The following is a 22,923-nucleotide window of genomic DNA, read 5'->3' as shown; positions in this document are numbered from 1 at the left end:
TTCTTGAAATACCACACCTGTCAGGTGGATGGATTATCTTGGAAAAGGATAAATGCTCACGAACAGGGATGTAAACAAATATGTGCACAAAAATTGAGAGAAATAAGCTTTTTGTGCGTATGAAAAAATTCTGGGATCTTTTATTTCAGTTCATGAAACATGGGACCAACACTTTACATGTAGCATTTATATTGTTGTTCAGTGTATGAAACCAGACATGAATAATTTAACCAGTGTGTCTGGCGTTAAAGATTATTCTAGATTATACATCCCTCATAATCAGATACGAGGGATAGCTGCTCTTACATAACTTTGGCTCAAAATGGCAATACCTGAAGCTCCTAATTAGGAGGGTTGCTGTTATACCTAAAGTGCCGAAGTGGGAAAGAAAAACTATTCACAAATATACCATCTCTGCCAGCGAGTGGGGTATTGTTTGTGGTTAGAGGGCACTAGCTGGGTTGGCACTGTTGGTTGGTGTGGGAGCTGGCGGGGGGAGGGGGATGGCGGCGCAGGCAACGCTTTACAATTGCCTGGCAAGATGTGCCATGGGGCATTGTCCCTCCCATCGGTGGCGGATCAATCCTCACATCCTGTGAACCCTGTGTGCAACTGCAGCACAGGAGAACACAGAACAGTCACTCTGTGTGCCGGACTGACTGACAGAGAGAGATGTGCTTTTGGGACCGGTGCAAAGGACTCAAACTCCATAGGGTAACCATACCAATTGGGAAACATGATTCGCATCGAGAGGCAAAGAAAGTACCCATACCATTAATATGTAAGTGCATGTTTTTCTTTGCTTTGAAATTGTAAAAAATATATATATACACATTGGCAAGAAAAAGTACGTAAACCCTTTGGAAATACCTGTATTTCTGCATAAATTTGTCATCGAATTTGATCTGATCTTCATCTAGGTCACAACAATAGACAAACACAGTCTGCTTAAACTAATAACACACAAACAATTTTACGTTTTCATGTCTTTATTGAACACGCTGTATAAACATTCACAGTGCAGGGTGGGATAAGTATGTGAACCCTTGGATGTAATAACTGGTTGACCCTCCTTTGGCAGCAATAACCTCAATCAAACGTTTTCTGTAGTTGCGTATCAGACCTGCACAATGGTCAGGAGGAATTTTGGACCATTCCTCTTTACAAAACTGTTTCAGTTCAGCAATATTCTTGGGATGTCTGGTTTGAACTGCTCTCTTGAGGTCATGCCACAGCATCTCAATCAGGTTGAGGTCAGGACTCTGACTGGACCACTCCAGAAGGCTTATTTTCTTCAGTTGAAGCCATTCTGTTGTTGATTTACTTCTGTGTTTTGGGTCATTGTCCTGATGCATCACCCAATTTCTGTTGAGCTTCAATTGGCGGACATATAGCCTAACATTCTCCTGCAAAATGTCTTGATAAATTTGGTAATTCATTTTTCCGTTGACGATAGCAAGCTGTCCAGGCCCTGAGGCAGCAAAGCAGCCCCAAACCATGATGCTCCCTCCACCATACTTTACAGTTGGGATGAGGTTTTGATGTTGGTGTGCTGTGCCTTTTTTTCTCCACACATAGTGTTGTGTGTTCCTTCCAAACAACTCAACTGTAGTATCCAGGTGCACTTTTGCAAACTTCAGACATGCAGCAATGCTTTTTTTGGACAGCAGTGGCTTCTTCCGTGGTGTCCTCCCATGAACACCATTCTTGTTTAGTGTTTTACGCATCGTAGACTCGTCAGAGATGTTTGCATGTTCCAGAGATTTCTGTAAGTCTTTAGCTGACACTCTAGGATTCTTCTTAACCTCATTGAGCATTCTGCGCTGTGCTCTTAGTCATCTTTGCAGGACGGCTACTCCTAGGGAGAGTAGCAACAGTGCTGAACTTTCTCCATTTATAGACAATCTGTCTTACTGTGGACTGATGAACATCAAGGCTTTTAGAGATACTTTTGTAACCCTTTTGTAACCCTCAGCTTTATGCAAGTCAACAATTCTTAATCGTAGGTCTTCTGAGATTTATTTTGTTCAAGGCATGGTTCACATCAGGCAATGCTTCTTGTGAATAGCAAACTCAAATTTTGTGAATGTTTTTTATAGGGCAAGGCAGCTCTAACCAACATCTCCAATTTCGTCTCATTGATTGGAATCCAGGTTAGCTGACTCCTGACTCCTATTAGCTTTTGGAGAAGTCATTAGCCTCGGGGTTCACATACTTTTTCCAACCTACACTGTGAATGTTTAAATTATGTATTCAATATAGACAATAAAAATGCAATAATTTCTGTGTTATTAGTTTAAGCACACTATGTCTATGGATGTGACTTAGAAGAAGATCAGATAAAAATGTTATGACCAATTTATGCAGAAATGCAGGTAATTCCAAAGGGTTCACATACTTATTCTTGCCACTGTATATATATATTTCCACTGCCCTGACCTTCCACTGCCCCCATCTTCCACTGCCTTGACCTTCCACTGCCCCCACCTTCCACTGGCCTGATCTTTCACTGCCATGACCATCCACTGCCCTGATTTTCCACTGCCCCACCTTCCATTGTCCTTACCTTCCACTGCCTCACCTTCCACTGTCCTGACATTCCACTGCCCCGAATTTCCATTGCCCGAACTTCAACGGCTGACTTTCCACTGCCCTGACCTTCCACTGCCCCCTACTTTCCACTGCCCTGACCTTCCACTGCCCTGACCTTCCACTGCCCCCTACTTTCCACTGCCCTGACCTTCCACTGCCCCACCTTCCACTGTCCTTACCTTCCACTGCCCCCCACTTTCCACTGCCCCCCACTTTCCACTGCCCCCCACTTTCCACTGCCCCCCACTTTCCACTGCCCCCCACTTTCCACTGCCCTGACCTTCCACTGCCCCCTACTTTCCACTGCCATGACCTTCCACTGCCATGACCTTCCACTGCCATGACCGTCCACTGTCCTCACCTTCCACTGCCCTGACCTTGCACTGCCCCTACCTTCCACTGTCCTGATCTTCCACTGCCCCCACCTTCCACTTCCCTGACCTTCCACTGCCCTTACCTTCCACTACCCTGACATTCCACTGTCCTCACCTTCCACCAACCCCCACCTTCCACTGCCCTATCCTTACACTGCCCCCACCTTCCACTGCCCTGACCTTGCACTGCCCCCACCTTCCACTTCCCTGACCTTCCACTGCCCTTACCTTCCACTACCCTGACATTCCACTGTCCTCACCTTCCACCAACCCCCACCTTCCACTGCCCTATCCTTACACTGCCCCCACCTTCCACTGCCCTGACCTTGCACTGCCCCCACCTTCCACTGCCCCTACCTTCCACTGTCCTGATCTTCCACTGCCCCCACCTTCCACTTCCCTGACCGTCCACTGCCCTTACCTTCCACTGCCCTGATTTTCCACTTCCCTAACCTTCCACGGCCTTCACCTTCCACTGCCCCACCTTCCATTGCCCTGACATTCCACTGCCCCGAACTTGCACTGCCCTGACCTTCCATGGCTGACTTTCCACTGCCCAGCTTCCACTGCCCCCCACTTTCCACTGCCCCACCTTCCACTGCCCCAAACTTCCACTGCCCTGACCTTTCATTGCCCGAACTTCAACGGCTGACTTTCCACTGCCCACCTTCCACTGCCCTGACCTTCCACTGTCCTCAACTTCCACTGCCCCCTATCTTCCACTGCCATGACCTTCCACTGCCCTGATCTTCCAATGCCCTGACTTTCCACTACCCTGACATTCCACTGTCTTCACCTTCCACTAACCCCCACCTTCCACTGCCCTCACCTTTCACTGCCATCACCTTCCACTGTCCTGACCTTCCACTGCCCTGACCGTCCACTGCACTATCCTTCCACTGCCCTATCCTTCCACTGCCCTCCATTCATTGCATGATGATTATAAACATTGTATGTTTTCAATTGTAGTTATAAACTAACTGTTAAAAGAAAATATATGCAAAATAAATCCCTCTGGTCTCTCTCTCTCCAGTGTGAGGACATGTTGCAGTAGAGACCAGTGAGCTGTGAGACCATGGGGGACTGGAACCTGCTGGGCAGCATCTTGGAGGAAGTACATGTCCACTCCACCATCGTAGGAAAGATCTGGCTCACCATCCTCCTCATCTTCCGCATGCTGGTGCTGGGCGTGGCGGCCGAGGACGTGTGGAACGATGAGCAGAGCGAGTTCATCTGCAACACGGACCAGCCGGGTTGCAAGACCGTCTGTTACGACCAGGCCTTCCCCATCTCCCTCATCCGCTTCTGGGTCCTGCAGGTCATCTTTGTGTCCTCACCCTCCCTCGTCTACATGGGCCACGCGCTCTACCGCCTGCGCGCCCTGGAGAAGGAGAGGCACCGGAGGAGGGTCCAGCTGAAGGCAGAGCTGGGGGAGATGGAGGCGCTGGTGGAGGAGCACAAGCGCATTGAGAAGGAGTTGAAGAGGCTGGAGGAGCAGAGGAAGGTGAAGAAGGCTCCACTGAGAGGGTCCCTGCTGCGGACGTACGTCATCCATATCCTAACGCGCTCCGTGGTGGAGGTGGGCTTCATCATGGGCCAGTATATCCTGTATGGCATCGGACTGGAGCCTTTGTATAAATGTGAGAGGATGCCTTGCCCCAACAGTGTGGACTGTTATGTGTCAAGGCCCACGGAGAAAACAGTGTTCATGGTGTTCATGATCGTCATCGCCGGGGTGTCTCTCTTCCTGAACCTAATGGAGATTTCCCACCTGGGCATCAGGAAAATCAAACAGACTCTGAAGGGAGACAAGTACCCAGCAGACAATGACAATTTGATTTACAAGCTGAAGAAGAATGCGACGATACAGCATCTGTGTGTGATGAGGAACCTGTCTCCTCACAACGCGCCGCTGACTCAGACCATCTTCAAAGTCATTCCTGAGAAGGACCTGGACTCAATGGACCCACCTCCCCACTACATACCTAACCATGAGGTGCCCAGGCACAACAGCATGGCTTCAGGCCATTATCTTGACAACTGCACTGGCCTCCAGCCCCATCAGCAATACCAGCAGCAGCAGCAGCATCAGCAATGTGAGCCCAGCCAGGGGATGATCCAGACCCTGCACCTCCAGGGAGCCCCAGAGAAACAAACCACCGCCATGGTGGACCAGCTCCCTCGAGCCTATAGAGGAGCTGTCTTGAATGGGGATAGTGGGCCCAGGAACCTGCAGGGCCAGTCGATCCATGAGGACCCCAACTTACACCCCCAAGACCACTACCAGCCCAGCCACATGGAAGTAGTGTCTATGGCAACGCACAGACCCAGCATCATGACAACACACAGACCCAGCTTGGCTCTGAGGGACACAGGCCTGGAGGAGGAGAGGAGGGACTCCATGGGCAGCGACTTCCTCTTCCCCAACCCAGGAAGAAAGCAAAGCTTCAAATCTCGTATGCCCTCTGAGAGCATGTCCACCATCAGTGATTACAGTAGCAACTCTCCACGGAGCTCAGATTCCGAGCTGGGCGACATGGTGGACATGCCAATGATGCCACCCCCTGGAAGGAGAATGTCAATGGCAAGTAGAGCCAAGAGACAGGCAGCATCTGACCTGGTGGTTTAGAGAGCCATTACCACTGTGTAAAATGAGCTTATAACAACATTGCATAAGAGTATGACTCAAAGCATGAGAGAGAGTGAGAGAGAGAGAGAGAGAGAGAGAGAGAGAGAGAGAGAGAGAGAGAGAGAGAGAGAGAGAGAGAGATCATCACCACTCCACCTCCACGAACCAGGGGGGAAGACTTCACCACTGTAACTAGGAGAAACAGTGAAAAAGCGAGGGAGAAAGAGAATGCTAACATTGTGAATATTTTGTCTAGATTTGCCCAGTAAAGCTGCAATAGATACCTTTGAGAGACTGCAGACATTTTTGAAATCTTGCAGATAGAAAGTCATGATGACTAGTGTCAATGTGTTATCTATAGCCTCTCTCAATCCCACATGTTCTCTCTCTTTCAGAGTGTATTCTTGGACATCTCCTCTATCATGAAAAAGTGAAGAGGGACGGGAGCAAAAATAGACCCAGGAGTTGCCTACGAGTGAAACAACACACAGGAGATATCAATAGCACTGCACCCATCATTGATTGGCTCTCCAGATTAAATTGGGCCAAAAACAGCCACCAACCCATGCCAAGTCACATGTGGGCATAGGCAGTGCTGTTTCCCCAGTGTATTTTAAATTCAAAGCACCTCATTAAAATGCCTACAATCTCCAAATGAGTGACATTGTATGTGGTTGATTGTGGCAGAAAGGGAAAATGATTATGCACATCAAGAGGAATGTGTGAAGTGTGAGCACTTAAAATTATTGTGATAAATGAATGTTGGTGAGCATGCAAACCATGGAAAATGTAATCTTGTCCCTGGAAAAACTTTTCTATGCTTATATAGAGCATTCACTTTTATAAACCTATTATTCAGTTTGAACTTTTTTAAGTTAAACATTCAACAATAGATTCTTATGAGTGTGTAGTTGTTTGATATACAATCTTAATTCATGACATTAAATGCTTATTTACTAAAACTGAAAATAACTTTTTGTCATCATCTTTGATGGGTTATTTTTTAGATATATCATAATTTTACAGTAAAAAATATACAAAGAATTGGCGCATGCTATTTGTTTTAATCCATAAACAGAAATTGCGTCTTGACAAAAAGTTTTCTTCCAAAACATTTGCATGTCAAATTAACAAAAACAACAGTTACATAATATTTACAATATAACGAACTTTGAACATTAAAAGCTAAAAAGGGAAAAGTGAAACAGCTGATATCTGTCGTCTTGCAATTTACTCAAATTACACATAAAAAATATCTCACCAAAAATCTACAAATACAATAATAACCATAGAAACAAAACCACACACAACGCATTCCAACTGTACAGTCCTTGACCCAAAATGAGAGGTATGCAGAATTGCAGGTAGATAAGTGTAAGAGTCCATTATGTTCATGAGGCATAACCTCTGCATACACTCAGGCTGGGATTCAATCAAACCTGCACTATGGAAAAATAACATTGTTAATGCACATTAAGAGAAAATGCGATTAAGTTTTTCCCCCTACAAGTAAACATTGTGGTTGTACTGAAATCAGTCATTTCTTTCATAGTATGGACAGAACGTTATTTTTCCACAGTACGGTTTTAAATTGACACCTTCCGTTCCTTTTCACGTGAGTTTGGCCTATGAAACCTCTAAGGCAAGACTTGGAGCTGCATTTGTCAAACATAAGTTTAAAATCTTGTGTGAACCCATCATCCACTTACAATTGTATGTTCCATTTTAAAAACCGTTAAAAACCCAAACTTATCAATCCAATGATGCAAAGTCTCTTGTCATGGAAAAATCCTTAAAAAACACAAACATGTTACACAGACTTTTGTAAACACTTTTACCTCTTTAAACGTTTCCTTAATTTGTACTGAATAAGGACATTGTGAATCATAAAACACAGAAAAGACTTGTCTTTCATCCAAATTGTCAGTAAAAACAACAACCATTAAAAATCACAAGAATCAATGTTAGGAAATTTACAGGCCAACATTTTGTGCCAACAAATCAGCCCCACAGAAAAGCTGTCAAAATAAATAACTGAACATGTTCATATTTATTTTTCAAATTCAAAAATATCAAAATGGGGTGATCGGTATATTCAGTGTAACAGTACATTCTGTGGAGCTCTGTCATTGGTACTTCATACTGTGAGGAAAACTAAAGGATGTCAATTGAAATTCCCAGAATGTGACATTGGAAAGTTCCAAGAGAAAACAACAAAGAAACCACTAATCTAACCATGACACATGCTACAGAACGATCTTCCACAATGGAATAATTTGGCATTACCATGGACCAACAACTATCTAAGCATCTCTTTGAATTAGTATTCAACATTTCACATGATAATACACCATTAGGAATACTGGACAAGTTTAGAGGATAAATTGCACTCTTATATTTAAGGATTATCAAACCAGGAATATGTGGTGACTTCTACCCCAATTCTTTAATACATCTGATTTACACTAAATGTAATGGAAAATACCTCAGAACAAAATATTACATTTTCACCACGTGGGACAGTACATTTCTACCCCTAAAAGAGCAATATGGTTTAGATAAGAATGCTAGTCTTTGACACCATTCATATTTGTTGAATATAATTTAAGTAAGTACTTGGCTTGGGAGTTTTTCATTTCTAAGTGCCAATGTCAATGCATTTGCTAGTGTAAATGCATTGTTAGTGTAAATTAGATAGATTACATCTTGAAGGTGCTGAACGGTGCAATACGATTTAGTTTTTCTTCTATTTCCCACTTTAGCTACAGTATGTTGATTCCTTTCTTTCTTTCACCATAGATGCTACTGTGTGTTAAAGGCAAAAGAGGAATGTACATAAACAATGCAGGAAAAAGAAAGTGAGAAATTAGAACTGAAGGAAACTTTGCATATGAGAGTTCATTCCACTCGCAGCTGTATAGAAGAACTCTTCAGATGTACAATTTGAAATGAAATAGCTTTTTACAGAGACATTATTGAACATTATTAAACATTCAGAGGAATTCCTGAGTTTATACTCCCATGTTGGGAGAGAGCGAGGGTGAGACAGAAATAGAGAGAGAAAGCTGCCAGAGCAATGTTGTATGGAGTTTGATAACTCCAAAACACCTGTTTAACAGTATTGCTGATAAGACAACTGTAGTGTCATCCTTTAAAAAACACAGAGAACAAATGTACTTCAAACTTTATACATATCAAGGTAGAGATGTGTGTCATAATAACAATAAAAACACACCCTGTTACCAGCTATTCATTTTCCGTTGCTAGCTAGATACAGATCCTGTCTGGGCTGTTCTTCTGTTGTACATTTCTCAGTCATCTCCTGAGAGAAGTCCACAGAAACAGTGGGGCTACACACACCCGTAGATGCTCCAGGCTCCAGGGAAGACTCAGGGTCCTCCTGCCCTAGGACAGACACATCTATCTTCCCACCGCCCTGCCGCCTCTGCCCAGGGCCAACGGCTCTCTCCATGGGGCTTTCAGAGGGGCAGGGGGACTTGACCTGGCTGCCCTCTGAGGTGGGGGAGCCTGGGTTGGAGGTGAGGTCGATGCTGGCCGTGATGGAGATGCTGTTGGTGGTGGCAGTAGGATCTCTGGACCTGTGTGTAGGGAGCAGAGCGTGGGTCTTCTCGTGGTTCCCCTGTACCTCCCCGCACACCTCCTGGGACACAGCTTGGGACAGGTAGGAGAGATTCTGCCACAGCTCACCCATACACACCTTCAGCTGGTTCCTCTCACTCAGCAGCTTGTCCTTGTCATGCACCTGCAAGGACACACATACAGTACATGAATGTTATGGGTACACTGAGAATACACACACAGCTTACACACATTAAATACACACACAGCTTACACACATTAAATACACACACAGCTTACACACATTGAATACACACACAGCTTACACACATTAAATACACACACAGCTGACACACATTAAATACACACACAGCTGACACACATTAAATACACACACAGCTGACGCACATTGAATACACACACAGCTTACACACATTGAATACACACACAGCTTACACACATTGAATACACACACAGTTTACACACATTGAATACACACATAGCTTACACACACAGCTCACAGCTTACACACATTGAATACACACACAGTTTACACACATTGAATACACACACAGCTTACAAACATTGAATACACACTTAAAGAATCCATATGTACACAGTACATAACCACAAACACACAGACAGCCACAGCCACAGGAAACACCAATTAAACCAATTTTTTTAAACTGACAGTACGACAAATGCTAACAGTAGAGATTCAACTTTTCATTGTATAATAAGTAGACCTGAGTCTTAACATTTACATTTTAGTCATTTAGCAGACTAATCTAGAGTGACTTACAGTAGTGAGTGCATACATTTTTGTACTAGTCCCCCGTAGGAGTCAAACCCACAACCCTGGCATTGCAAGCGCCATGCTACCAACTGAGCCACACAGGACCATTAAAACAGTGTATGTACCAGTCTGTGTATCTCCACCTCCAGGTTCTGGATGCAGTCCAGCTTTCTCTTGCGGCAGCGCTGGGCGGCGATGCGGTTCTTACTGCGCCGCCGGATGTCGTGGATGAACTCCAGCTGCTCTGAGGTCAGTTTGTGCATCTTTATCATGATCTGGAAGTCATTACGCGGAAGATTGGTGATCTGATCCACCGGGAAAGGAAGTTTGACCTTAACAAAACACAGAGGAATGCATTAGGGATATACAGTAGTTTCTACCTGGTGTACAATACAATACAATTCAAAACAACTTTCTTGTCCATGATACAGCAAGCAATGGACATTTGTCCTCTCCTCTCATTACTCAACTCCCCCAGACAGCATCCATCTCACACAGTTGTACCCACCCAGCCCACTAGGTGGCACTGTTATTCTACCTCTAGTAGATGGTCATAGCCTGTGCATGGTACTCCACTTATTTGAAATCAATCGCTTACAGTGTAATAGACAATAACTGTGGGACAAAATTATTCATTTACTTACAATTGACACAAACTATTGTAAAAAAAATACAGATTGACTGATGTTCTCAAATTGATGTTTGAGATACAATAAAGTTCTCAGTTTACGTCACAAGGAACTCCTCCAACGTCTGCATGATGTCCCCATTTGAAAGTGCTATCATTCAGTGTTTAATAATGGGTCAGTATACGCTGTGTGACGTTCTGCCATGTGTCTCACAGAGAGTTGGGTAGAGGCAGGGGACTGAGGGAGTGCTCCGTTTCAGCTGTGATCTTGGGGGGCCTTCTCTGTCTCTCTGTGTCTCTCTCTCTCTTCTCTCTCTCTATTGTTCTGGTTTCTCTTTTTAACTCTACATCCCTCCAGTCAGTTCATTACTCTGCTCTGTGAGTGGGCCAGCACTGACAAGATGGCCTCATCTGTGTCAACTGGTGTGTGTGTGTGTGTGTGTGTGTGTGTGTGTGTGTGTGTGTGTGTGTGTGTGTGTGTGTGTGTGTGTGTGTGTTTGTGTGTGTGTGTGTGTGTGTGTGTGTGTGTGTGTGTGTGTGTGTGTGTGTGTGTGTGTGTGTGTGTGTGTGTGTGTGTGTGAGTGCGTGCGTATTATATGGGCCAGGTTCTGGCCCTGTCTCCAGGCAGGGGGCTTGCCTAGCGCACTGTCCCAGTTAGGAGGGTCTAAACTGGGGGAGGGTACAGGGACACCTGTCTGTTCTGTCTGAACCAAGTGTCAGCGCTGAGAACTGCTATGAGCACATGGAGACACACAAACACGCACACATGCACACAAACACACATTTCAGCTCCTTTTCAGACTTGAGAGAAAAAAAATGCGAACGCATTAAGCCTCATTATGAACTAAATATAATTCAATAAAAAAATGACACCTCTACGGAACTCTACCTACCTGAGCATTATATCCATTGCCTTCCATTCATCTAAAAACAGCTGTGATAAAAAGCTCAATGATCGTGTCTATCACTGTTTGTGTATTTTCAGCAGTCATTCATTGTATTACATGAATCTCTTTCCCACTCACACCGTTCCACCAGCCTCTCTCTCACTGACTCACCATTGGTTCTGAAATAAAGCTGATATAGATGAGCTAATAGAAGACGCTGCTGATTGTATGTGAGTCTCTCAGAGCGGCTGAACGACAGACTTCAGCCCACAGTGTAGCACAAGAAGAATCGTCTAATTTCTCTCTACACAGCAACATGAGAGATGGAGTGGGCGCTTAAGCATTGCCATGGCAATCCCTGCGGTTCTCTTAAAGTAAACAAAGAGTTTGAAATCAAGGTCTTATCCTTAGAGGCTTTCGGCTGTGAATAGGGGAGGGATGTTGTATGGACGGATGGTGTGTGCATGGATGGGCCATGACTATAGCTTTAGAGGTGAACAGCATCCATGACATTTTGTCAAACAGAAATCTCACAGATGACTAAGACTACTACTGTTCTAATCTCTCCAGGCTCTTCTTCTCCAGAACAACAGTTGTTATATACTGAACAGTTAACTCGTCTATTCAATTCCCTGTCTCTCTCTCTCTTTCTGTCTTAAGTCTTCACCACTGCTTTTTTAGCAGGTCATAAAGAGGACTGGTCCTAGCTATTTGTTCAGATATTTATCCCTTTTGGTTTTAAGAAGTAACTCTGACAACCATCAAAACATAATTATTACAACACAGTTCATCTTCCCAGCCATAACACTAACCGTGTGGTATCTCTCTGACACAGTAACATTTTGTCAGAGCAATTTTAGTTGTTGGCAAACCCCATTGTGAATAGCACAGATCACAATTTCAATATGTAGTATAGATAGATAAATTATACTGACTTCGGGACCTGGCTCTCTGGCAGGGCCAGACTCACTGTCTCCCTCTGAGAAGGACCCGGATTCATCACTGGAGTTGGCCCCATACAACCGTTCACACTTGATCTTGGTGCGGCCCTGAGAGAAGATGGCTTCCCCTACCACCATCCCACCGTGCTCCCTCTGCTCCCCCACCAGGCAGCGAGCCAAGCCTGAGCCCGACACAGAGCATGGGGAAGAGGAGAACTCAAACTGGGGCAGGCTGGAGGGCGAATCCCCACTGCCCCAGTCCTCCAGGTAGGAGAAAGATGAGCAGGAGCTGGAGGTGCGTGTGCGGGGCTCGCAGGCAGGGGAGCAGGGGGAGATCTTTATGGGCAGAGGGCAGCTGGTGGTGGGCCGCGGCCGGCAGGCCATAATAGGCAGGGGGTCCTGGAGGGCCGTGGGGGGGGTGGTGGAGGAGGGTAGGGGAGAGTATGTCTGGCGGAAGGGGAGAGACTGACTAACATCTGTCCACAGGGATTTCGAGGTGATCTCCAACAGATCTTTTTCCAGAGACTTCCGGTCAGAGTAGGATTGAGACGGTGTTCCCAGATGGTCACATACCCCGAGGGAGAAAATGACGCTGCTGCGGCGATCCAACTCTACTTCCTGTTTGCTGACTCCGTCTGAGACAAGGGGCTTCATTGCCATGCCCTCTACTAGCCCCTCTATGTCTCCAACAGAAGATCCCATTGTCTCTGCAGACACCGCCCTGAGGTCCCTTCCACCCTCCGCCTGAGATGCCTCCCTGTCTCTGTCCCTGTTATGGGCTAGTGAGAGCCTGTTGGTCAGTAGCTGCTGGGTGAGAGGAGTGGAAGGTAGGGTGCTGGCTGGGTTGTTGAGATCCAGGAGGCCCCTCTGGAGGTAGGAGTGCAGGCAAGATGGAGAACCTCTGCTGGGGGGATGCGCTGAGGGCTCCGGCCTCCCCTCCAACTCCATCTCCAGGACATTCTGGCTATCCTCTGACAGTCCTGGGGGGCTCTCCTCTCCCTCGCCCCCGGAGCGGGGCTCCTCTTTGATTCTGGAGGGGGAGAGGGGGTGTGTACCTTGGTGGGTGCTGCTGGTCTCTGAGCGGCCTGGGGAGGCTGAGGCATGGCATAGTGACGAGGCGGCCGAGGTGACGCTATCATTGTCCTCGTTCTTTCCGTTGTGCTTGGCGCAGGCCTGCTGGTACTTCCTGTATTTGGGGCATTGTGGGAGGTCAGAGGTCAGGCTGCTGGTGAGGGGCATGAGGGTCGAGTGATTGGGTCGCCACCTCGTCGCAGAGGATGATGTCACTCTGGGGGTTTCGGACGACGCGGAACCACCACCGTCACCGTCCTCCTCCGTGATGAGGTAATCTGTGTGCGCCGACGGCGGCAGCTCCTTGCGACAAAGGCCATTGTTGTGATCAGTCGTGTCGCTATGCAGCTGGGCCTGTAGAAAGCGGAAGCAGGAGTCTTCTAGGTTGTGAACGCCCAGGAAGTCAGCACAGCGGATCACCTCATGGATGTTCTCTCTGCTCAGAACCAGTTTGGCTGTGTAGGCAAACTGTAGCAGCGGGGCAAACCCCCTGGCTGTGATCTGATGAGAGGAGGAAACACAGTGTTATCTGTTATGTTGTTACTGGTCCTGGGGATTTTGTGTGGGGACTGTGAGAGTTGGGAAAAATCTGCTGCTTACACACACAGTTAAACAAACCCTGGAGTGTGGACTACACATTCATGTTTTATTTTGACACATTTTGACAAAAAATTGAGATGGGGGAGAGAGCAAACTAACTGGAGCACATCCCCTCCCCCTCCCACCATCATCCCAATGAGTGCCTAGGGGTGCATCCCTCTCTGAAGGTGAAAGTCACCCATCCTTAAAATATGTCTCTCACTTGTTGTCCTCTCCCCCTTCAGCTCACCTACTCCCCCATCCTCTCCCCCTCCTTTTCCCCTCCTAGCCCCCTCTATCCTCTCCTCTCCCCATCCTCTCCCCTTCATCTCTCTCCTGTTCTCTCTCTTACTAGCTGATAGCCAGCAGGCCTGGTGTATGTGTGTGTGTGCCCATTTATGTGTGTGTGTGTGTTTGTGTGCGCAGTGTGTGCTTGCCTGCCTGTGTGTGTGTGTGTGTATGTGTGAGCGCAGTGTGTGCGTGTGTGAGCGCAGTGTGTGCGTGTCTGTGTGTGCGCTGTGCGTGCTTGCCTGTGTGTGTGTGAGTGTGTGTGTGTGAGCGCAGTGTGTGCGTGTCTGTGTGTGTGCTGTGCGTGCTTGCCTGTGTGCATGTGTGTGTGTGTGTGTGTGTGTGTGTGTGTGTGTGTGTGTGTGTGTGTGTGTGTGTGTGTGTGTGTGTGTGTGTGTCGGGGGCTGGGGGGGAGGTAGAGTGCCGTTAGAATGCTGAGTGTTCTGAGGGTCTATTTTCAGCTAGTGTCAGCAGCTGCCTCATGTGCCTGCAGAAGCATGTCTTTATGAACACACAGAAGATTGTCTTATGAACACACAGAAGATTGTCTTATGAACACACAGAAGATTGTCTTTGTGAACACACAGAAGATTGTCTTTATGAACACACCAGAAGATTGACTTATGAACACACAGAAGATTGTCTTTATGAACACACAGAAGATTGTCTTTATGAACACACAGAAGATTGTCTTATGAACACACAGAAGATTGTCTTTGTGAACACACAGAAGATTGTCTTTATGAACACACCAGAAGATTGTCTTTATGAACACACAGAAGCATGTCTTTATGAGAACACAGAAGATTGTCTTTATGAACACACCAGAAGCATGTCTTCATGAACACACAGAAGATTGTCTTTATGAACACACAGAAACCAGACAACCCTCTTTTAATGTTACTACGGTACCAGCCCTTCTAATGAGGACAGGGAGAGAAAGAGAAAACAGAATGAGAGAGAAAACAGAGTGAGAGAGAGAGAGAGGAAGAGATTGCGAGAGATACTACAAAGCAAAAAGGAGGCAAGCGAAAGGATGGATAGACAGAAAATGATTGTGCGTGAGAAAGAGAAAATCCACACTACAAAGAGACCGGTAGGAGAGGGGATGTCTGTAGAGAAAGAGAAGAGAGAAAATAAGCTTTCTAGTCGTTAGAGGATGGATTTTGACATGTAAAGTCGTTGATAGTGATTACTGTATGAGGTAGAGTCAAAGAGACATACAGTATTAATCAAATTGACAGATCTAGGACATTACATGCTAATGGAGGCAGTGGAATGTGGGCCGGGGCTGTTCTGCCCACGATTAGTTACAGAGGCAGAAATATAATGTATCACTGATTCAAAAAATTCCCACAGGGTTTTCAGGAATCCTGCCAACACTACGTACACAAGCAAAGGAATGCTAAAGTGTGATAACTGAGCAAGCTACCCGGCCAGCTCCCTCCCTCTTACCCCCTCGTTCTCCCCCTCTTACCCCCTCTTTCTCCCTCTTACCCCCTCTTTCTCCCTCTTTCTCTTTTTCTCTCTATTTTTCTCTCTCTCTCTCACTCTCTCAATTTCAATTCAATTCAAATTGCTTTCAATTCAAATTGCTTTATTGACATGACATAACAATGTACATATTGCAAAAGCGTACTTTGGATATTTCATGTAAGTTATTAATTGACAATATTAACATAATTAAAATAATAATATTATTAAAGATTTTCAATGGGGCAATCATTAACAATAATAATCAAGAGTAAAAATAACCATACAATGGACAATAATAATGGCATAGAGAACATGCAGGTTTATTGGTCTGTCAGACACTGTCCCTCATCTTATGGCAGGCAGCAATGTAGTGCGCTGCCAACACACAGCTCTCTGCGTCCTCCCCCAACAGGACGGGTAGCCTATTCTCATCAGAGAGGTCTTTGAAACCTTGAATTAGGGTTTCAAATTTGGGGAAATTACACTCTCTAATTGTTTAATATTTTTGACATTTTGTCAGGAAATGCAGCTCCGTCTCAGGTTCTGCTGTTGTGCAGTGGTTGCACAGCCTTTCCTCTACAGGGAGCAAGGTTTTCCTGTGTCTACCCTTCTCAATGGCAAGACTGTGCTCACTGAGCCTGTACTTTGTCATGGATTTTCTAATGTTTTGTACAGAAACCCAGGTCAAATAGTTTGCCATGGTGTACTGTCCATTTAGGGCCATATAGCACTGTATTTTGCTTTGTGCTTGTGTTTCCCAATAGGTAGTGTAGTTTTGTTTGACTGTGTTGTAATTTGGTTGTTATTCTGATTGATTGGGCTTCAGTGTGTTCAGTGTGTTAGTAGAACAGGTTTGTGAACTCAGCCCCAGGACCAGCTGGATGAGGGTCCTGAGGCTTCAGTGTTTTAATTAGAACAGGTTTGTGAACTCAGCCCCAGGACCAGCTGGATGAGGGGACATTGTTTTTGCTCAGCTCTCAATATTGCAGGGCTTGGTAATGATATGAGAGGGGGTCACTGTATTTTAGACGTTTCCAAAACTGAATTGCTATTTTTTTCAGTTTTTATTATTAATGGACATTGACCTAATTCTGTCCTGCATGCATTGTTTGTAGTTTTCCTCTAGACATGTAGGAGAACCTCTCTCTCTCTCTCTCTCTCATACAGACACATGAACACAAAAGAGAGTGTATTTTGAGACATTTTACCACACTAGGACGGGTCTCTGAATGTAATGGAAGGGCTGTTATAATATAGCAGCATAACAGTATAAAAATGGCCACGCCGAGGGGAGCCTAAAGTCTGTCAAGTCAAGTCAGGTAATTCATGCTTTCTCAGCGTGTTACCATAGACATACATATACATGTGCATCATTGGTCATTACTCACCTTGTCAGACAGGCTGATGATTGGCTCCTGCTCGGGTTGTGTGTGTCCCAGCAGCACCTGTAGGAAGTATCTGCTGCTGGCTGCCAGGACGGCCCTGTGGGCCCTGATCTCCGTCCCCTCCACCACCACCGTCACATCACACAGGATGTTCAGCCGCCGCTGGTCCTCCAGACTCAGCAGCACGTTGGCACAGTGCACTGTCGACTCATACACGTACATGGGTGTCTCCCTGGACCCGGCGTGGGCCCCCTCATCCAGAGACATCCCGCTTACACCCTGCAGAACAAACACACACACACACACAGAGACAAGACATTGGTTGGATGCACAGTCAATGGACGCCAAGGATGAAAAGGACCCAATTACTTGGAGGTTGTAGAAATGCCATTTTTTATATATGGAGAAAATAAAACGTTCTCTCTCTCCTCCATACGCGTACATACGTGTCCATGTGCATGCACTCGCACACAAAATTGACAGGGGACATACCACAGGAATGACAAACCTCAAACATCTTTCTATCACCTCTCCGCCAATAGCTTCAACAGAGAATCCCAGATTTAGCTTCAACAGAGAATCCCAGATTTAGCGTCAACAGAGAATCCCAGATTCAACCCCTCTTCAAGGCAACCTGACACACATCCTCTGGTGCTTCCTAATAGGATACAGATGTAGTCTCTGTACCAGTCTCTCTTGACCCACATTCATAGCTCAGACGTTCATGGAGATTTGTAAGCAGGCTTGTGAGATTACTAGCCTACTGCACAAACAGCATAATCTTGTTGTGTGCTGATACCTAGGAAAGGACAACGATGACATTAGAGATAAAGGCTGTAACGAGCTGTTTGTTTAGAGCACATTGGAAATCATTCAATGTGACAATAAAAGTATTGAAAATAAATATATTACGTATGTGCAGGAAATCTTAGTCGGTACCACTCAAAATGGTTCCACATTGATTCAAAGAGGTGCAATGCAAAGCCTTGCACTGTGCTCACCTCAACACTGTCCCACTTAAAGCTCCTGTAGCCTACAGTACAGACAGCTAAGGCTGCAGTCTGTCTGTCTGAGCCCAGGAGTGTGTGTGTGTGTGTGTGTGTGTGTGTGTGTGTGTGTGTGTGTGTGTGTGTGTGTGTGTGTGTGTGTGTGTGTGTGTGTGTGTGTGTGTGTGTGTGTGTGTGTGTGTGTGTGTGTGTGTGTGTGTGTGTTTGTGCATGTCCGTGTGTGTGTGTGTATGGACTCATCAGGCTTGGAGGGCTTTCTTTCTGCTGAGTCATAGTGTTGTAATGTGCAGAGCCTGGAGCCAGTGGCCTGCAGCAGAGGAACAGACTCCTGGTGGGAATCATCTCAGAATTCTAAATCTGCTATTCACCATCAGGTTTCCTTTATAACTAAAAGAGACCCAAACACAATCCGAATCAAAGGACTATGGGAGAGAAGGCTCACATCATCATCATCATCATAAAAGGAGGAGGATCAGAGTGTAGACCTCTTTGTATCTCAATAAAGAAACTGTGATGCTTGCAGATATTATTAATAAGACACTTTGGTGTTCCTCTCCTCATAATAGTTTAGTTATTGCAGAAGATAGATTTTAGCACTGATGTGTTTTCTCCTGGTCAACATTTAACATCTAGTGTATTTCTCTAGTGCAGCGTTGTTCAGTATGACTACAGTAATACACCTTATTCCATTCATCAGAATCTTGATTGAAAAGAATCAGAACTTGATTGAACAGATTGACTGCTCTAGTCTCGAGTTTCTCTCTGTGTGCTAAACAGGCCAGCAGCAGAACATAACTAATGTCTCTGTATCAGTTTGAAATGTGGAGGACAAAACCACAAATCAGCCACAGGCAAAGAACTTGTAACACCCAGTGACAATACCTTCACAATACCTTTGTAAATTAGACTAACAAACTCCCATGCCATACCTTTGTAAATTAGACTAACAAACTCCCAAGCCATACCTTTGTAAATTAGACTAACAAACTCCCAAGCCATACCTTTGTAAATTAGACTAACAAACTCCCAAGCCATACCTTTGTAAATTAGACTAACAAACTCCCAAGCCATACCTTTGTAAATTAGACTAACAAACTCCCAAGCCATACCTTTGTAAATTAGACTAACAAACTCCCATGCCATACCTTTGTAAATTAGACTAACAAACTCCCAAGCCATACCTTCGTAATTTAGACTAACAAACTCCCATGCCATACCTTTGTAAATTAGACTAACAAACTCCCAAGCCATACCTTTGTAAATTAGACTAACAAACTCCCAAGCCATACCTTTGTAAATTAGACTAACAAACTCCCAAGCCATACCTTTGTAAATTAGACTAACAAACTCCCAAGCCATACCTTTGTAAATTAGACTAACAAACTCCCATGCCATACCTTTGTAAATTAGACTAACAAACTCCCAAGCCATACCTTCGTAATTTAGACTAACAAACTCCCATGCCATACCTTTGTAAATTAGACTAACAAACTCCCAAGCCATACCTTTGTAAATTAGACTAACAAACTCCCATGCCATACCTTTGTAATTTAGACTAACAAACTCCCATGCCATACCTTTGTAAATTAGACTAACAAACTCCCAAGCCATACCTTTGTAAATTAGACTAACAAACTCCCAAGCCATACCTTTGTAAATTTGACTAACAAACTCCCAAGCAACCCTTTGTAAATTAGACTAACAAACTCCCAAGCCATACCTTTGTAAATTAGACTAACAAACTCCCAAGCCATACCTTTGTAAATTAGACTAGATATCATTGTTATTCATGACACTTGCTCTTGGCTGTCAAATTCCTTAACTCACCACAACACCGGATACATTTTTTAAAATAGTCTGTTTCTGTAAACAAGCGGTTGCAGATTGTTTCATCATGTTGCCTGCTGTTTGTGGGTGATATATTTCAACATCATGTTTGTCTGCCAGACAGACAGCTTATAGGCAGACAGGCAGCTATAATCTCACAAGCTGTAAACTGTATAATCATTACTCCAGGCTTCTGGGAGTCCGACTGTTAATACTTGATGAGAGTCAGGGGAGTAGAGTGTATCCTCCTCCTCACCCCTCCTCCTCACCCCTCCACCTCACCCCTCCTCCTCACCCCTCCTCCTCACCCCTCCTCCTCACCCCTCCTCCTCACCCCTCCTCCTCACCCCTCCTCCTCACCCCTCCTCCTCACCCCTCCTCCTCACCCCTCCTCCTCACCCCTCCTCCTCACCCCTCCACCTCACCCCTCCTCCTCACCCCTCCTCCTCACCCCCTCCTCCTCACCCCTCCTCCTTCTTACCCCCTCCTAATCACCACCTCCTTCTTACCCCCTCCTCCTCACCCCTCCTCCTCACCCCCTCCTCCTCACCCCTCCTCCTTCTTACCCCCTCCTTCTTACCCCCTCCTCCTCACCCTCCTCCTTCTTACCCCCTCCTTCTTACCCCCTCCTCCTCACCCCTCCTCCTCACCCCTCCTCCTCACCACCTCCTTCTAACCCCCTCCTCTTCACCACCTCCTTCTAATCCCCTCCTCCTCACCCCCTCCTTCTAACCCCCTCCTCCTCACCCCCTCCTTCTTACCCCCTCCTCCTCACCCACTTCTTCATATAGGGTGTGAACTGAGGATGGGTATTCACAGTATAAATCTATTAGGACTTTGCCTTGGTTTGTCTGTAGGCGACTATACTGCAATAGGATACAGTGTACCAAGACGTTGTATAGGCAAAAGCAGACACAAACTCAGTGATATACACCAGTCGTCATTTTAGAGCACAGCAGGCTGATATAGAGGACGAGAGAATCAGTCTCTCAGATGATGAGAGAGATAATCAACTGATGATAGGCTACTCTATTATATGAGCAACGACTATCAGCCAAGTGAGGAACTGTGTGTGTGTGGGGGGGGGGGGGGGGGGGGGGGGTGACATTACAAAGGCAATAAACAAACACATTAACAAAGCCCCCCCCCCCCAATTCCCCTTTGTAGATGACTTATGAATCTGTGTTAGTGACAACAATTAAATATTGAACAGCTCTTCTGGGCCACACTGTCTCTGCCTGCGGTGCAAATGAACAAGATCAGCACTAGATAGCACAGCTGTGATAAAACCTCAGAAGCTCAACTCAAAGGAAAGCAGCGGTGTAAAGTACTTAAGTAAAAATACTTTCAAGTACTAGTTAAGTAGTTTTTGGAGGTATCTGTACTTTACTATTTATATTTTTGACTACTACTTTTACTTTTACTTCACTACATTCCTGAATTAAATATTGTACTTTTTACTCCATACATTTTCCTTGACACCCAAAAGTGCTCATTAAATTTTGAATGCTTACCAGGACAGGAAAATTGTCAAATTCACACACTTATCAACCGAACATCCCTGGTCATCCCTACTGCCTCTGATCTGGTGGACTAACTAAACAGAGAACATCCCTGGTCATCCCTACTGCCTCTGATCTGGTGGACTCACTAAACAGAGAACATCCCTCGTCATCCCTACTGCCTCTGATCTGGTGGAATCACTAAACAGAGAACATCCCTGGTCATCCCTACTGCCTCTGATCTGGTGGAATCCCCAAACAGAGAACATCCCTGGTCATCCCTACTGCCTCTGATCTGGTGGACTCACTAAACAGAGAACATCCCTGGTCATCCCTACTGCCTCTGATCTGGTGGACTCACTAAACAGAGAACATCCCTGGTCATCCCTACTGCCTCTGATCTGGTGGACTAACTAAACAGAGAACATCCCTGGTCATCCCTACTGCCTCTGATCTGGTGGACTAACTAAACAGAGAACATCCCTGGTCATCCCTACTGCCTCTGATCTGGTGGACTAACTAAACAGAGAACATCCCTGGTCATCCCTACTGCCTCTGATCTGGTGGACTAACTAAACAGAGGACATCCCTGGTCATCCCTACTGCCTCTGATCTGGTGGAATCACTAAACAGAGAACATCCCTGGTCATCCCTACTGCCTCTGATCTGGTGGAATCACTAAACAGAGAACATCCCTGGTCATCCCTACTGCCTCTGATCTGGTGGAATCACTAAACAGAGAACATCCCTGGTCATCCCTACTGCCTCTGATCTGGTGGACTCACTAAACAGAGAACATCCCTGGTCATCCCTACTGCCTCTGATCTGGTGGACTCACTAAACAGAGATGTAAAGGATGTCTGAGTGTTGGAGTGTGCTCCTGGCTTTCTGTAAATAAAAAAAAACAAGAAAATGGTGCCATTTGGTTTGCTTAATATAAGGAATTTGAAATTATTTAACTTTTACTTTTGATACTTAAGTATATTTTAAACCAAATAAAAATATACTTTTACTTTTACTTGAGTCATTTTCTATTAAGGTATCTTTACTTTTACTCAAGTATGACAGTTGGGTACTTTTTCCACCACTGAAGGAAAGCCACGTAGAGCCACATCATCTCCCATAGTAACAATTCCAAAAAAAATCGATACAAAAAAATAATAATCACAATGTAAAATAATTATCCAGGTGAGTCACCGAAAATAAATGCTCTATTATACATTTTTCGACCTGGAATTTCCACAGGGAATGCACGGAAACGTAGTAATTTAGTGAGCAATATTATAACAATATTATAACATGATAGTTAAAAGTGAGGCTAACCTATATTCAACCTATCTGCATCCATCAAACAGCCACACA

The 22,923-nt window shown here is 45.3% G+C and overlaps 2 protein-coding genes across 2 annotated transcripts in view; one reads left to right on the top strand and one right to left on the bottom strand.

The window, feature by feature from the left end:
* The first annotated feature begins 3,959 nt into the window (after positions 1–3,959).
* LOC115172102 (gap junction alpha-10 protein-like) lies at positions 3,960–5,595 on the top strand. The gene has a single exon (XM_029729285.1). It carries the CDS (start codon positions 4,042–4,044, stop codon positions 5,593–5,595), a length of 1,554 nt encoding a protein of 517 aa, XP_029585145.1. The 5' UTR covers positions 3,960–4,041.
* A 1,044-nt stretch (positions 5,596–6,639) lies between these two features.
* The window catches only part of LOC115172788 (transcription regulator protein BACH2), a 58,032-nt gene continuing 41,748 nt past the window's right edge, over positions 6,640–22,923 (bottom strand). The window contains exons 2-5 of the mRNA XM_029730537.1: positions 17,229–17,504; positions 12,421–13,998; positions 10,096–10,302; positions 6,640–9,358 (exon numbers count right to left, since the gene is read on the bottom strand). Of these exons, the coding sequence (XP_029586397.1) occupies positions 8,846–9,358; positions 10,096–10,302; positions 12,421–13,998; positions 17,229–17,492 (2,562 nt within the window). The 5' untranslated portion in view covers positions 17,493–17,504 and the 3' untranslated portion in view covers positions 6,640–8,845. The remainder of the gene's footprint in view (positions 9,359–10,095; positions 10,303–12,420; positions 13,999–17,228; positions 17,505–22,923) is intronic.

This window comes from Salmo trutta, chromosome 33, assembly GCF_901001165.1.
Source record: "Salmo trutta chromosome 33, fSalTru1.1, whole genome shotgun sequence".
Lineage (NCBI taxonomy): Eukaryota > Metazoa > Chordata > Actinopteri > Salmoniformes > Salmonidae > Salmo > Salmo trutta.
Note: the sequence above shows the minus strand (reverse complement) of the source record. Positions and strands in the feature narration are given on the sequence as shown.